Source organism: Rhincodon typus, chromosome 2 (assembly GCF_021869965.1).
Source record: "Rhincodon typus isolate 14 chromosome 2, sRhiTyp1.1, whole genome shotgun sequence".
Taxonomy (NCBI): Eukaryota; Metazoa; Chordata; class Chondrichthyes; order Orectolobiformes; family Rhincodontidae; genus Rhincodon; species Rhincodon typus.
In genome coordinates this window covers 22,964,518-22,980,278 of record NC_063333.1, presented here as the reverse complement: position 1 = coordinate 22,980,278, position 15,761 = coordinate 22,964,518, and the positions used below count along the sequence as shown (strand labels likewise).

The following is a 15,761-nucleotide window of genomic DNA, read 5'->3' as shown; positions in this document are numbered from 1 at the left end:
CCGGACCCGAAACATTAACTCTGTTTTCTCCTTCACACATGCTGCCAGACCTGCTGAGCTTTCACAGCAACTTTGTTTCTGTTCAAGAAAATGTATACTTGAGGAAGAAAGAAACTTCTTAATTATGCAACATTTTTCAGTGAAACTGTAAAGCAGAAAATGCAATATGTGCAGAAGGAACACAAATTGGCTGAATCAACAAAAGAAAAATATAACAGCTACATCAATAAATCTGTGCAGATATTTTGGTTATATCATTCATGGCTTCTGATAAGAAAAGTGTAGTTTTTTGGTGAAACAGCAACTAACATTTTTATTGTTGCAAGGCAATTCATAACAGCACTAATAAAAGAAAATATGACACCAATCCATATGAGGAAGTATTTGGACAATAACCAAAAGCTTAGTCAAGGAGACAGGTTAAGTGTCTCAAAGAAGGAAAGAGGGGTGGAGACAAAAGGGTTGAGCAAGAGAATTCCAAAGTCAGGGGCCCAGGCAACTAAAGGCAGAGCCACCAATAATGGAACTGCAAAAATCAGCAGTACACAAATGGCCAGAATTAGAGGACTTTCAGAAGGTTATGTGGCTGAAAGGGAGTTAGGGAGGATAAAGATATGTTTTAAAATTGAGACATAGGTTAATCAGGAATCAACAAGTCTGTGAGCGGGGGTTGGATGGGGTTTGAGCTAAGGAGTGAGCAGCTGATTTTTTAGAGGACTCTGAGGTTAAAGAAGGTAGAACTATGGAAATAGGCCAAGAATTGATTGGTATAGTGAATTATAGATGTAACAGAAGTATGGAATTGGGCACTGAAGTACCATATTGCATTCTCTACAATAGAAATCAATATAATTCACCAAAACAAAATCTTTTTTATTTCACCTTTAATTTCACACCTTTGTTTCAAGCTTCTGAAATAAATTAAAACTCAATTTTAAACACCAACATCCTGAAATACTAACTAATAAGTGAAATGGGCACAAGTGGGGTTTCTTTTAGAGAAACAGATGCAATGCACGAGTATCTTATGACAATACAGAAACAGAACAACTTTCCACATCTGTTTCAACGTAAGTTTGCGTGTTGCAGTCTAAAACCTGACAAAAATGAGCATGACAGTTAGCAACATGCATTACATTAGATCGGAAATCATACTCAATGTCTGATCCAGCAACCTAGTGCAGCAAACATTCTCTGTAAAAATGGTCTTGGCAGCTTTATGACTGCTTATGAATAACATTACAATCATCTCCAGAAACATTTTACTTGTTTATAAGTTGTTGTCACACCTCTATGCTACATTGAAACAGTAGTCCCAAAGCACTGGAAAAGTAATTTATAATACAAATATTTAATGCTTTAATGAAAAGAAACTACATTTTACTGAGTTGCCATGGAATACACAGGGACGTGATACAGATCACACACAAGCAAACAAAACTGATTTTAGAAGTTTTGACAATTTGTCCAGTAATGTTTCTTACATTGGATAGTTTATGTCAGAACAACCTGCTGCTTAAACAATATCCAGTGCTCTACTTGTAAATTGCCATATGTTGTAACAGTATCATAATCATACTCAGCATACTGCAGTATTCATCTATCCAATAGGAAGTTCCAAGGCAGCTATGCACTGCTGACCTGAAAATCAACCATTCATTTGCTGACACCAAATCCAAACAATTCCAATAAGATTGTCCGGTCTTTAGAAAACAAAACTGTTTCCTGCATTATTTGCCCTATCTGCGATACTGATAAACCATTAAGTGCACTAAAGCCAACATCAATTGAAACACAGATTTTCAACAATATGCAATACATTGTTTAGCATTCAGGCAGCTAAATACAGACTGTATTTTAAACATTTTGAACATTACTAATCTTTGGGGTTAAATGAAAATTTAAATCTATACCTGGCAGTAAAAATCTGATTATTTCAAACTACTGTTGGTACTTATGCAGCAACCAAAACAGTTCATGAAATTAGGTTACTGCATTGACAGCATACTGGACAAAGGATAGCACCGCAATGCATTGTCACTGGAATCGGTTGCAGGCCAAATTGCTTAAATATTAAGCACGATTGTGCTTAACTATGTAAAAATATGCAAACATACATTAAATCTGAAACACATTGGGATCCAAATTGTTTAAACTTGGAAATCATTTGTACATATTTAGATATCCAAGCCATTATGTTCAGCACTCTAAGTCTCATGTCACTACAAAGTCATGGTGTGCACGAGATCTTGAATGCAAATAATTTGCCTTTAGTCTTTAATGACTCTTCCTGATTGCAGACATTACAACACTAATCATATGCCCACATTCACACAGATTGGAGGTAGGACTCTGTGCACTTAATATTGGCTTGAATCACAAAAGTAAACAAAATAAAACTTAATAGCATTTCTTTCTCATTAGTGTACATTTTGACAAAATGCATTTCAGAGCCAGGGCCTATGATTGACTAACTACATTATATGAGGTTACAATTCCACAGATTAAACATTACTGCCTACTCGTATGATATTCAAATACCCGAATTCCAAACATTGCTGAATTAGGAAAAGATCTAAATACATATCTGAAATTCACTGCAATACATTGGTACAGTCAGATACTTAACTGCAGGTAAAAAGACTGAAGGAAAATATAGTGTGACATCACATCAAAATTGCGATATTCTAACCCTGCACTTTCTACAAGGCAACAAGGAAGATATGTAGAATTTTCAGGTTACAGCAAACACAACTATACCCTTCACATAATTTACACTTCACATTTTTTTCAGTCACTCAAAAATGCCCTGCTCACACTGCTACAGAATCCAGCTATAACTTCTGTGCAAATCATTTATATGCCGTATGTGAGAAGGTCAACCAATTCTAACGACCAGCGAAGAACACATAAATTACAAAAAAAGAGAAATATTGATAATATATGCAACGTTGCATTCAAGATTGGCGCATTAACCAAGCACAGTTTCATGGACATTACATGCAGATTATGCATGTTAAGCCATTCAATGCCAATCATACAATTCTTTCTTCTTAGATGGAAGACTCACAGCAGTAACAACAATAGAAACATAGTTAAGCATATAAAGATTAGAGTTATTTAAAGTCATTTTTGAAACACTCTTATGGTATTTTATTTTTCTTGCAAGAGTGCTGGGATATTGATATTCCAACCAATAGCTTGACGATCAAAACCACAAGAGAAGAGGTTGCATATCGGATTGTCCTCACTCCAAGCTGTGCAGCACACCATACGCCGATGGCCCTGTAATAAATGATTAAAGGAGTTAGAACTCACTCAGAGACAGTAGAAACTGCCGTTGCTGGAGTCTGAGATAACACAGTATGGAGCTGGAGGAACACAGCAGGCCAGGCAGCATCAGAGAAACAGGAAAGCTGACGTTTCGGGTTGGGACCCTTCCTCAGAAATGGGGTAGGGGAAGGGGACTCTGAAATATATAGAGGGGGGTTGTTGGGCTGGGAAAGGTAGGTGGGATGGTGATAGCAGGTAGATAGTGATGGGGATTGGATAGTGAGGTGGGAGGAGTGGATAGGTGGGACAGGTCAAAGAGGCGGGGATGGGGGCTGATCTTGGGATGAGGTCGGGGGTGGGGAGATTTTGAAGCTAGTAAAGTCTACATTGAGACCATTGGATTGTAGGGTTCCAAGGCGGAATATGAGGTGCTGTTCCTCCAGCTTCCAGGTGGCATCATTGTGACACTGGAGGCGGCCCAGGATGGACATGTCATCTAGGGAGTAGGAGGGGGAGTTGAAGTGGTTTGCGACTGGGAGGTGTTGTCATTTGTCACGAACCGAACAGAGGTGCTCCACAAAGCGGTCTATTGTATCCCTGCACATACACAGGATCTGTTCAGAGGAGGAGGAACACAACAGACACTTGAAGATGTTGAAGGACGCCCTCATAGGAACAGGATACTATGCTCAACTCATCGATCGCCAGTTCCGACAAGCCACAGCAAAAAACTGTAATGACCCCCTCAGAAGACAGACATGGGATACGTCCGAGAGTACCCTTCATCATCCAGTTCTTCCCAGGAGCTGAGAAAATACGCCATGTTCTTCGCAGCCTTCAACACATTATCGATGACGATGAGCACCTCGTCAAAACCTTGCCCATGGCTCCACTTCTCGCCTTCAAACAACCACCAAACCTCAAACAGACCACTGTTTGCAGCAAACTACCCAGTGTTCAGGACAACATCAACCACAACACTACACAACCCTGTCATGGCAACCTCTGCAAGACATGACAGATCATCAATATGGATACTACCATCACGTGCACACACGCACCCTCCCTATTCCGCACGTGAATCTGTGGAGTGAATTTCTATTTGCAGATATAGTCTACTTTGTTCAAAAAGCACACAATTTATAGACACAGTCAGTCAATGTCGTGTTTTATAAATTTCTACTTTAGAAATAAAACCAGTCTGATTCCAAACCAAAGCACAAACAGATTCTAAACAAGGCCTCACAACTAACATGCATTGTCTGACCTAAAATGTCACCCCTTCTTTACACTAATAAAACCTTTAGCTCTCTCAGCACAGTGACTTGAATGGAATTCGGAGATTTACATACAACATATTAATCAATTAAAACCTTCCAACTGCTTAAAGATTTAACAGCATCTTAGGTTGGTTTAATATATCGTCATCAGCGGTGTGACGCTTTGATCTTTTACAAATAAATTGTGTGTGTGATACTACCTCTCTCACCGACACCTGAAGGAGAAGTAAGAGTCCGAAAGCTTGTGTTTTCAAATAAACCCTGTTGGAATATAACCTGGTGTCGTGTGATTTTTGACCTTGTCCAACCCAGTCCAACACTAGCACCTCCACATCACAGTTGAAGAATATGCACGTGAGTTTAAAAGAATGATAGGCAATCTTATTTAAGTACATATGATCCTTAGGAGGCTTGACATGGTAGATGGGAGGTTATATCCCGTTGTGGGGCAATTTAATAAGAGGGCATAATCTTGGACTAAGGGGTCATCCAGGTAGGGCAGAGATGAGGATAAAATTCTTCTTTGAGAGCATCAATCCATGGAAATCTCTATGAATAACCAACCATTGGAGGTTGGTTACCATCAAATATATTCAAGGCGGAGATAGATTTTTTAATCAGTGAGGGAATCATGGGTTATAGGGAAAAGGCAGGAGGGCGGAGATGGAGATTATCAGATCAGCCATTATCTCACTGAATGGTGGAACAAATTGAATGGACCAAATGGTCTACTTTTGTTTCTGTATTTTATGGAAATTAGGCATGTCAATCCAATACCTAAATATATGTAAGTTAACATTCATGACGCTGTTGTGAAATCCATGCTATTTTTTGATGCCCAATGAAAACTGAAACACAACTGAACCAAAGAAAGAAAAAAAACAAAAAGCAAGATTTACATTTTTATAGCACTTTTCATAGTGACTGTATATCTCAAAACACTTCACAACCAATAAGGTAATTTTGAAGCATGATTACTGTTAAAATATAGGAAACAAAGCTGTAAATTTGCAAACAGCAAACTTGGACAACAGGTATGTATGTGATAATGGCCAGATGATCTATTTTTCTGCGATGTTGAGAGATATCATCGATAACTCATACGCTCTTCCTCGAAATAGCACCAGGGGAACTATTCCATCCAACCAAGCAGGCAGATGAGACCACGGTTTAACATCTCAGCCAAAAGATAATCTCACCAACATTAGGATGCTCCCTCAGTGTGACAATGGAGTGTCAGTCTTGACTTCTGTGCTCAAGTCCTAGAATGCAACTTGAACCCGGACCCATGTATTTTAGTTTGCCGCCAACTATGGCTCAGTTGGTGTTCAAAAGCAAATACAGCTTACCAAATGCGTGGCCACAGTTGTCAGGGGAAAATGCATTCCATCGGCAATATTTATAAGATTCTATGTGCATAAACATCAGCTTCAGTTTATGCATCATTTTGCACTTTTATGGACACAAGTTTTTTTGTAAGCTTCACTTTATCAAGAAACCATTTGTCTACTTAACCTTATGGATGAAATAAGATGTAATATTATGCCATTACAGTTACATTGCAATCCATTTACAAACTTATTTGATGAAAAGAATGGTTCTGTTCACTTTTTAATCTTTTGACTTCCACAGGGCTGCAGATATTCTAAGATTTGCTGATTAAAGCTTTCTAAGGAAACACAAAGATTGGTCGATAACTAAGTTTTAACGGTTTTCAGACACAGGTCCCACTGCCATTTCATCAAAATGCATCTATTCATTTTTACAAACCTTAAAACAATCCTAATTCTCTTGGTTACAACTGTATGAGAAAAGTCACTTGCTTAATGATAGGTCTATTAGAAGGATAAAAATTAAGCACGGAAATAAAATTTGAATTACCTGACGATTACTGCGGGGCAGACGTGCTAAACGTACTCCTGACATATCAAATAATCGAACTTGACGATTGTCATGAGGAAGTGCTATAATCCTCTGATTAACAGAAACACTTATCCTGTAATAAGAACAGAGCCATTTCATGAATACTGCAAATCCAGTGTACATGCAATAGAATGGCATAGTGCCAGAATTTGGGGTATATTTAGTACCTTCTAACTTTAATATGTGCACAGCGTTTTCCTCGTTACCCGTTCAGCTGCTTTGGAATGGCTAACACAGCTCAGTTATTATGACTGTTTCAAATTTTAGTACAAATGGTCAAAAAAATGTTGGAGCTCTGAGTCTTTTTACTCTACAACATTTTTTATACAACAAATCAATGATACATCAATATAGTAACAGTCAATGAGACACAGCAAGGGGAAAAATAATATATTGTAACTGGAAAAGTTGCACGATTACACAGATACAGAATATAGAGCACTAAAACACACTAGCCAGTCTAACTAGTCAATACCAGTGTTTATGCTTCTTTCCATACTCATCGAATTCTCATCAGCATGATCTGTTATTCCTTTCACCTACATATGCTTATATGGCTTCTCCCTGATTTCATCTGCAACATTTGCCTTAATCACTACCTGTGGTAGCAAGTTCCACTTTCTCACCATTCACTGGGTAAACATGTCCCTATTCAATTTCTTGGTGACTATTTCATGTTAACCGCCTCTGATTTTGCCTTTCCCAACTGGAGGAAATGTTCTGCCTGTTGTGTCAAAATCTTTCATAATTTAGATGATTGTTTATTAGATTAATTCTCAGTTTTCTCTTTTCCAGAGAAACTAAGCCCAACTTGGTCACCTATTCCCAATCAGTATAACCTCAAATCAAGCATTTCTTACAAATCTTATACAGTGATACAGTCACACTGCTGTACAGTATGAAAACAGACTCTTTAGTCCAACTCATCCATACCGACCAGATATTCTAAATTAATTGAGTCCCATTTGCCAGCATTTGGCCCACATTCCTCCAACCCTTCCAATTCATATTCCTATCTGGATGACTTTTAAATGTTCTAATTGTACCAGCCTCCACCACTTCCTCTGGCAGGTCATACCATACATGCACCACCCTCTGTGTGAGAAAGCTGCCCTTCAGGTCCCTTTCAAATCTTTCCCCTCTCACCTTAAACATATGCCTCCAGTTTTGGACTCCATCACCCCGGGGAAAAGATCTTGGCTATTCATCTTATCTGTGCCCCTCATGATTTTATAAACCTCTATAAGGTCACCCCTCAGCCTCCAACACTCCAGGGAAAATAGCCCCAGCCTATTTAGCCTCTCCCCATAGCACCAACCCTCCAAACCTGGCAACAACCTTGTAAATCTTTTCTGAACCCTTTCAAGTTTCACCCTTTGTCACAGAAGTGACAAAGTTGATAGATGAGGGAAGGGCTGTAGATGTCACATACATGGACTTCAGTAAAGCGTTTGATAAGGTTCCCCATGGTAGGCTGATGGAGAAAGTGAAGTCGCATGGGGTCCAGGGTGTACTAGCTAGATGGATAGAAAACTGGCTGGGCAACAGGAGACAGAGAGTTTCTCAAAATGGGGAACTGTGACCAGTGGTGTTCCACAGGATCCGTGTTGGGACCACTGTTGTTTGTGATATACCTTAATGATCTGGAGGAAGGTATAGATGGTCTGATTAGCAAGTGTGCAGATGACACTAAGATTGGTGGAGTAGCAGATAGTGAAGGGGACAGTCGGAGAATGCAGCAGAATGTAGATAGATTGGAGAGTTGGGCGGAGAAATGGCAGATGCAGATCAATCCAGGCAAATGCGAGGTGATGCATTTTGGAAGATCCAATTCAAGAGCGAGCTATACGGTAAATGGAAAAGCCCTGGGGAAAATTGACGCACAGAGGGATCTGGGTGTTCAGGTCCATTGTACCCTGAAGGCGGCAACACAGGTCGATAGAGTGGTCAAGAAGGCATATGGCATGCTTTCATTCATCGGACGGGGTATTGGGTACAAGAGTTGGCAGGTCATGTTACAGTTGTATAGGATTTTGGTTCGACCTCATTTGGAATACTGCGTACAGTTCTGGTCGCCACATTACCAAAAGGATGTGGATGCTTTGGAGAGGGTGCAGAGGAGGTTCACCAGGATGTTGCCTGGTATGGAGGGCGCTAGCTATGAAGAGAGGTTGAGTAGATTTGGATTATTTACATTAGAAAGACGGAGGTTGAGGGGGGACCTGATTGAGGTCTACAAAATCATGAGAGGTATAGACAGGGTGGATAGCAAGAAGCTTTTTCCCAGAGTGGGGGACTCAATTACTAGGGGTCACGATTTCAAGGTGAGAGGGGAAAAGTTTAAGGGAGATATGCGTGGAAAGTTCTTTACGCAGAGGGTGGTGGGTGCCTGGAACATGTTGCCAGCGGAGGTGGTAGAGGCGGGCATGATAGCATCATTTAAGATGTATCTAGACAGATACATGAATGGGCAGGGAGCAGATGGATACAGATCCTTGGAAAATAGGTGACAGGTTTAGACAGAGGATCTGGATCGGCGCAGGCTTGGAGAGCCGAAGGGCCTGTTCCTGTGCTGTAATTTTCTTTGTTCTTCGTTCTAACATCCTTCCTGTAGCAGGGAGACCAGAATTGAATGCGGTATTCTAAAAGTGGCCTAACCAATGTCCTGCACAGCTGCAACATGACCTCCCAACTCCTATACTCAATGAACCTGACCAATGAAGGCAATCATACCACACACCTTCTTCACTATCCTGCCTACCTGCGACTCCACTTACAAGGAACTATAAACCTGCACTCCAGGGTCTCTTTGTTCAGCAACACTCCCCAGGACCATACCAGTAAGTGTACAAGTCCTGCCCTGATTTGTCTTTCTGAAATGCGGCACCTCACATTTATCTCAACTAAACTCCATCTGCCATTCCTCAGCCCATTGGCCCAACTGATCAAGGTCCCATTCAACTCTCAGGTAATAACTCACTCAGAGATTGTAAGAACTGGCGATGCTGGAGTCAGAGATAACAGAGTGTGGAGCTGGAGGAACACAGCAGGCCAGGCAGCATCAGAGGGGCAGGAAAGTTGACATTTCGGGTTGGGACTCTTCTTCAGAAATACCTTCTTTGCTGTCCACTACACCAACAATTTTGGCGTCACCTGCAAACTAACCATTCCTCCTGTGTTTGCATCAAAATCATTTATACATCTTCTTTGTACAATCTCCAGTGTCTCTTTATCCATTTTCTAACATGGAAACCAGACCTCAGACAGCACACCAAATATAATGTAACCAAGTTTGGTACAAATTTAGCATAACTTCTCTAGCATACTATTCCTCCAGAAATACATTCCAGTTGTTCATTGTTTTTGTTCTGGTCTCTATATCCTCCATCATGATTTTTAGAGGCTTGTATATTTGGACACTTGTCCCTCTATCCAAGTAGATTCTTATTTTCCAATGAATGCATAACTTCCCTACTATAGCATACCAAGGTGAAATCCATTTGTTAATTATACGCCTATTCTGAAATCTTATTAATATTTTCTTGTAACGTTCGCAGTATTCCGAACAGATAATCCCTTCCAATTAGAAATTGTGTTTTGATTAAATTATAAATATAATTTGTGAACAAAGCAGTCACAGCTTCAATCCTTGTATAATCCCATTTATTCCTTTCTGTCACTCTGAACAGTTACCATGTACTTATTTTTTGCATTCAATCTTCTGCTATTTTTAAAGAAACAAAATCGAGATGTGGGCACCAGCATCTCTAACTTCCCTTGAATTGAGTGTCTTGTATGACTATTTCAGAAGGCAGTTTATAGGCAAACACCTTGCTGTGGGTCTGGAGTCATACGCAGGCCAGACTGGGTAAGGATGGCAGTCTTTCCTCCCTAATGACATAAGTTAGGCAAATGGGTTTTTGAAACAATTGCTGATAATTTGCATCATTAATTGCCATTACTGAAACTAATTTCAACTCCAGATTTATTAACTGAATTTAAATTCTACCAGTTACCTTGTAGGGATCTGAACCCAAGTTGCCAAAGCATAACTTGGGCCCCTGAACTACTAGTTAGCGAGATTACCACTACACCACCATCTCCCCTACATGTTGTGACTTTGTTAATTATAGGGTTAAGTGATACCTCATCAAAGATGATTTGGAAATTTAAATATATTATAGCTAGTAACGTGGCCTGGTGTATCTGTTGCCAACTCAAAAAATTCAATGTGGTTGATGAAGCAATGGCTTTGAAATCCATGCTGGTTGTTAATTATTTTTTGTTTCTTTATATTTTAAATAACTTTCTACTTTACAAGGAATTCAATTAAATTTCTTACTATCAGTGTTAAGCTAGATGATCTATAATAGCCTAAATAACTTACAGGGATAAGGTCCATATCAGAGGGAAAAGAAATGATAATATTTTTTGCAATAATCATCAAATAGAGTTATTTCCACTCCAAGAACTTAGCATGATGGAAAAATATATTACTCAATCCCAAAGTGATGCTTGTTAATTTGAACTTAAATGTGGTTGTCAAAAGATTCTGCTCTCACTCTCAGTGTGTCCCTTTTTTAACGACGTGTAGCACACCCAGTATCAACAAAACGGGGGATTCTTCCAAAGCTGATCCTGTTTTGGAAAACTGATGATGAAGCACAGAAATCAAACAAACAAACAGGAAGCAGGATTTTATTTTAAAAAGGCCAGATCAGTCAGAAAGAGTATTTCACAACATGAAGATGTCCCTGAGCACTTCACAGCCAATGAATTATTCCTGAAATGTACTTACTCTTGTGTAGGCAAACATAACTGGCATTTTGTGCGCAGCAAGGTCCCACAAACAGCAAGACGAAAAGTGAATGACCAATTAATCTGTTTTGGGACAGGTTTGAGGGTCCATGTGTTGCAGCTACAGAGATGGGGAAGCTGATTTGATTTGGCTGTCTGCCTGTGTCGTAATAAGGGGGGTGCTTTACATCTGCCAAAACGGATTGCATACAGCTATGAATGTCGGGCAGGGCACCTGAAAAACCTGGCTGCTTAAGTGCTACAAGATTTTTTTTAAAAAATATTTTAACTAACTCAACAGCTTCTGATCCAGCATTTCATCTGAAAGACAGCGATGCAATACTTGCTCAGAACTCAAAAGAAAAGCCAGCCTGCCCTATTTGGTTAAGTCCTAAAGTATGTTTGGAATCTCAATCTTCCATTCTGCAAAAGACTGTCATCACTGAGATATACAATGAGCAACAGAAAAGAAATGCAGGAAAGATGGGAAGAGCAATGGAACAATTTGAAGGGGTTTATAAAATCTGAACTTAATACTTGGTCTTTGTCATGCATCTGTTAATTTGTTAAACTCACTCAATCTCAGAGCGAAAGGGTGTTTGACCCTCCAGTGTAAAGCACTGTATGAAATTTACAAAAAAGGATAAAGCAAAGCAAGCTTCCATCTGACACAGGATGGGTGATAAGGGAAGCATCTGCAAATGCCTTCCATCTGTCTTTATTGGATTTTTACAGAATACTTACCATTTTTTTTAAATGAGCTACAAAACAAGCAAAGTTCATAAAAGGATCATGTTGAGAGAGGCATTTTTGGATTCTAACAGTAATCCAAATCTAATAAGTAAGAAAGTACACACAGATGTGCAAATGTCATTGTAAACTGAAAACCATCAGTTCAAAATTTACTTAAGCTTTTCTTTTCCACTTTAAGCTTAATCAGCAACCTTTACAATACTGAAATGTCCTTTCAGCTTAGGTGCTAATGTCTCAGCTATTTTCAAAAGTTCAATTCAGAAGAATCACCTAGCATTGCCCAACTAACGCTCTGAAATGGCAGTAGGAGCCGCCCTATTGTTGCTGCACTCATCTTTCCAAATATGGTTCTTCCTGCTTCTGAAAATACTATTCAGATTGGGTAGAGTCCTTCTTCTTCTTATGTGACACTTGGCTACAGGTGTTTGGTTTAATATTCAGTTATAGATGTGAGGAAAGACAATAAAATCTGAGTTCAATGATGTCCTTACCTGCACTTTCCAGAGTTACGAAATGGAGATCAGAATAGAAATCCTGCCTGAGTGTCCTCTGACGTCCAGGATTATTGGGGCTAAGTGCAGCCAAATGCACTGAATGGAGATAATCTAACTCAATATAGATCACAGATTGAAATGAATGGCAACCCCGTGGGGCAGCACCAATTCCCTCTTGAGCCATGTGCTTAACAAGATGCATTTTTCTGTACCATTAGATCATTCTTTCTTTCCACCAGCAAGCAGCGCTGCACAACATAAGTGCTTTGGGACATTCTGAGAATGTGATAAATGTTGCATTAGAGCAAGTTCCTTCATGTTCAAGCATTTGTTTTCAGAGGAAACATCAATGAAAATCAGTGCTAATCAAAGTCTCTGCTGGTAGTGCCAGAGGTAGAGAAAATGAAGTGATCACAAATTGAATCTTTGGTTCAACATCTGTTATTTCTAAATCTATGAATTACAAATTACTGGTATAAACCCACAAATCACAAAAACAACAACAAACCTTCTAATGTAACGTTAATGCAACGCTTGACAATCCCAAAAGAAAAACTTGGAAAACATAATGTACTACACCTTAATTTTGAAACTCAATACCTGTAAATTTGTTCCTTAAAAAACCCTCGCTCAAAATTATATAAAACAACTACAAATTGCTCATAGCTAATTCAAGATAGCAATACATCAGTAATTCCTGTAAGAAACCCTTTCCTTCAAATATCACACAAATCCTACAATGCAGTGGAGGGAGTTAAAATTGTTTCAGAGATAGTAGGAACTGCAGATGCTGCAGAATCTGAGATAACAAGGTGTAGAGCTGGACGAACACAGCAGGCCAAGATAAATGTTGCATTAGAGCAAGTTCCTTCATGTTCAAGCATTTGTTTTCAGAGGAAACATCAATGAAAATCAGTGCTAATCAACGTCTCTGCTTGTAGTGCCAGAGGTAGAGAAAATGAAGTGATCACAAATTCAATCTTTGGTTCAACATCTGTCACTTTGATGCTGCTTGGCCTGCTGTGTTCATCCAGCTCTACACCTTGTTATCTCTTAATGCAGGGGAGGCCATTTGGCTCATCGTGTCTGCACTAGCTCTTCAAATTAGCATCACCACTTCGTAAAAACTGAAAGAACTACGGATGCTGTAAATCAGGAACAAAAACGAAGTTGCTGTAAAAGCTTAGCAGGTCTGACAGCATCTGTGAAGAAAAAATCAGAGTTAACGTTTCGGGTCTGGTGACCCTTCCTCACCATTTTGTGCCAGTCTACTGCTTTTTTCCCCTCATATCCGTGCACATTGTTTTTCAATGTTCTTCCTATCAAAATGTATCACCTCACTTCTCTGCATTAAACCTCACTTGCCACCTATCCACCCACTCCACCAACTTGTCTATGTCCTCTTCACAGTTTACATTTCTTCCAACTTTTGCGTCATCAGCAAACTTTGAAACTGCCCTCTGCACACGAAGATCCAGATCATTAATATGTATCAGGAAAAGCATGGGTCGCCATACTGACCCGAGGAACTCCAATACATTTCTGAAGAAGGGTCCAGACCCGAAACGTCAGCTTTCCTGCTCCTCTGATGCTGCCTAGCCTGCTGTGTTCCTCCAGCTCCACACCTTGTTATCCAATACATACCTTCCTTCAGCTCAAAAAACATTTATTGTCCATTCCCCTCTGCTCCCTATCATGCAGCCAATTTTGTATCCAAATTGGTACAGACACTTTTATTCCATGAGCTTAACTAGATTGAGCGTACAATTGACTGATTCCAGAGATAAGGATTTATTTTACGTTCAATCTTGGGATAAGGATGTCACGGATTGGCCAGATTTATCACCATCTCTAGTTGCCCTTGAAAAGATGGTGGTGAGCTGACTTCTTGAACCACTGCAGCCCATGTGCTGTAGGCAGACCCACAATGCCCTTTGGGAGGAAATTCCAGAATTTTGATCCAATGACACTGAAGGAACAGCGCTATATTTCAGGTTAGGATAGTGAGTGGCTTGGAAGAGAACTTGCATGTGCTGGTGTTCCCATGTATCTTCTGACCTTGTCCTTCCACATGGTAGTGGTTGTGGGTTTGGAAGGTACCAAGGATCTTTGGTCAATTTCTGCAGGGAGTCTTATTGATACTACATACTACTGCTTCTGAGCTTCAGTGATGGAGTGAATAGATTCTTGTAGACGTGGTGCTAATTAAGCGGGCAGCTTCGTCTTGAATGGTGTCAAGCTTCTTGAGTGTTGTTGAAGCGGCTTCATCCAGGTAGACAGCAAGTCAAAAATTCTCCGGTTAAGATCAGTTTCAAGTCATCAAATGAAATAATGAATTTTGAAATGAGTCAGTAAATTACTCCAGCACTCAAAAGGCAGGCAAGATAAATAACAAAGCAGGACAGAGACCCAGAAATTGGGCAAAGATTTGGGGGAGATTTCTGACCGTGTGTTGTACCTGCCCTCGGAGTGATTGATGGGGACAGTATACAAAGAGCTTTACTTTCAGTTTAAAAGAGGGAGCTTTAACTTCAGTTTGAAAGTGTAGAGAGCGCTTAACCTGCATCTAACTTCATACTATGCCTGCCATCAGAGTGCTTGATGGGGATAGTGAACATGATGTTCAGTTTAAAAAAGTAAGAGAGAGCTTTACTTCACACCTGAGCCCACGCTGTCCCTATCCTGGGAGTGTTTGAAGGGGGCAGTGTTGAAGGAGCTTTACTCGCAGTTCACATTCATTTTAAGAGAGCAGATGGTGTTCTAGACAACAAGGTGCAGGGCTGGATGAACACAGCAGGCCAAGCAGCATCATAGGAGCAGAGAGGCTGACGTTTCGGGCCTAGACCCTTCATCAGAAAAGGGGGAGGGGGAAGGGGGTTCTGAAATAAATAGGGAGAGAGTGGGAGGCGGATAGAAGATGGATAGAGGAGAGGATAGGTGCAGAGGAAACAAACAGGTCGAAGAGGCGGGGATGGGGCCAGTAAAGGTGAGTGTAGGTGGGGAGTTAGGGAGGGGATAGGTCAGGCCAGGGAGGACGGACAGGTCAAGGGGGCGGGATGAGGTTAGTCGGTAGGAGATGGAGGTGCGGCTTGAGGTGGGAGGAGGGGATAGGTGGGAGGAAGAACAGGTTAGGGAGGCAGGGACGAGCTGGACTGGTTTTGGGATGCGGTAGGGGGAGGGGAGATTTTGAAACTTGTGAAATCCACATTGATACCATTGGGCTGCAGGGTTCCCAAGCGGA

The 15,761-nt window shown here is 40.3% G+C and overlaps 1 protein-coding gene across 1 annotated transcript in view; it reads right to left on the bottom strand.

Annotated features, from left to right (window-relative positions):
* Positions 1–1,332: 1,332 nt before the first annotated feature.
* Positions 1,333–15,761, bottom strand: part of wdr37 (WD repeat domain 37) — a 121,624-nt gene continuing 107,195 nt past the window's right edge. Inside the window, exons 13-14 of the mRNA XM_020530920.2 lie at positions 6,435–6,549; positions 1,333–3,285 (exon numbers count right to left, since the gene is read on the bottom strand). Of these exons, the coding sequence (XP_020386509.1) occupies positions 3,154–3,285; positions 6,435–6,549 (247 nt within the window). The 3' untranslated portion in view covers positions 1,333–3,153. The remainder of the gene's footprint in view (positions 3,286–6,434; positions 6,550–15,761) is intronic.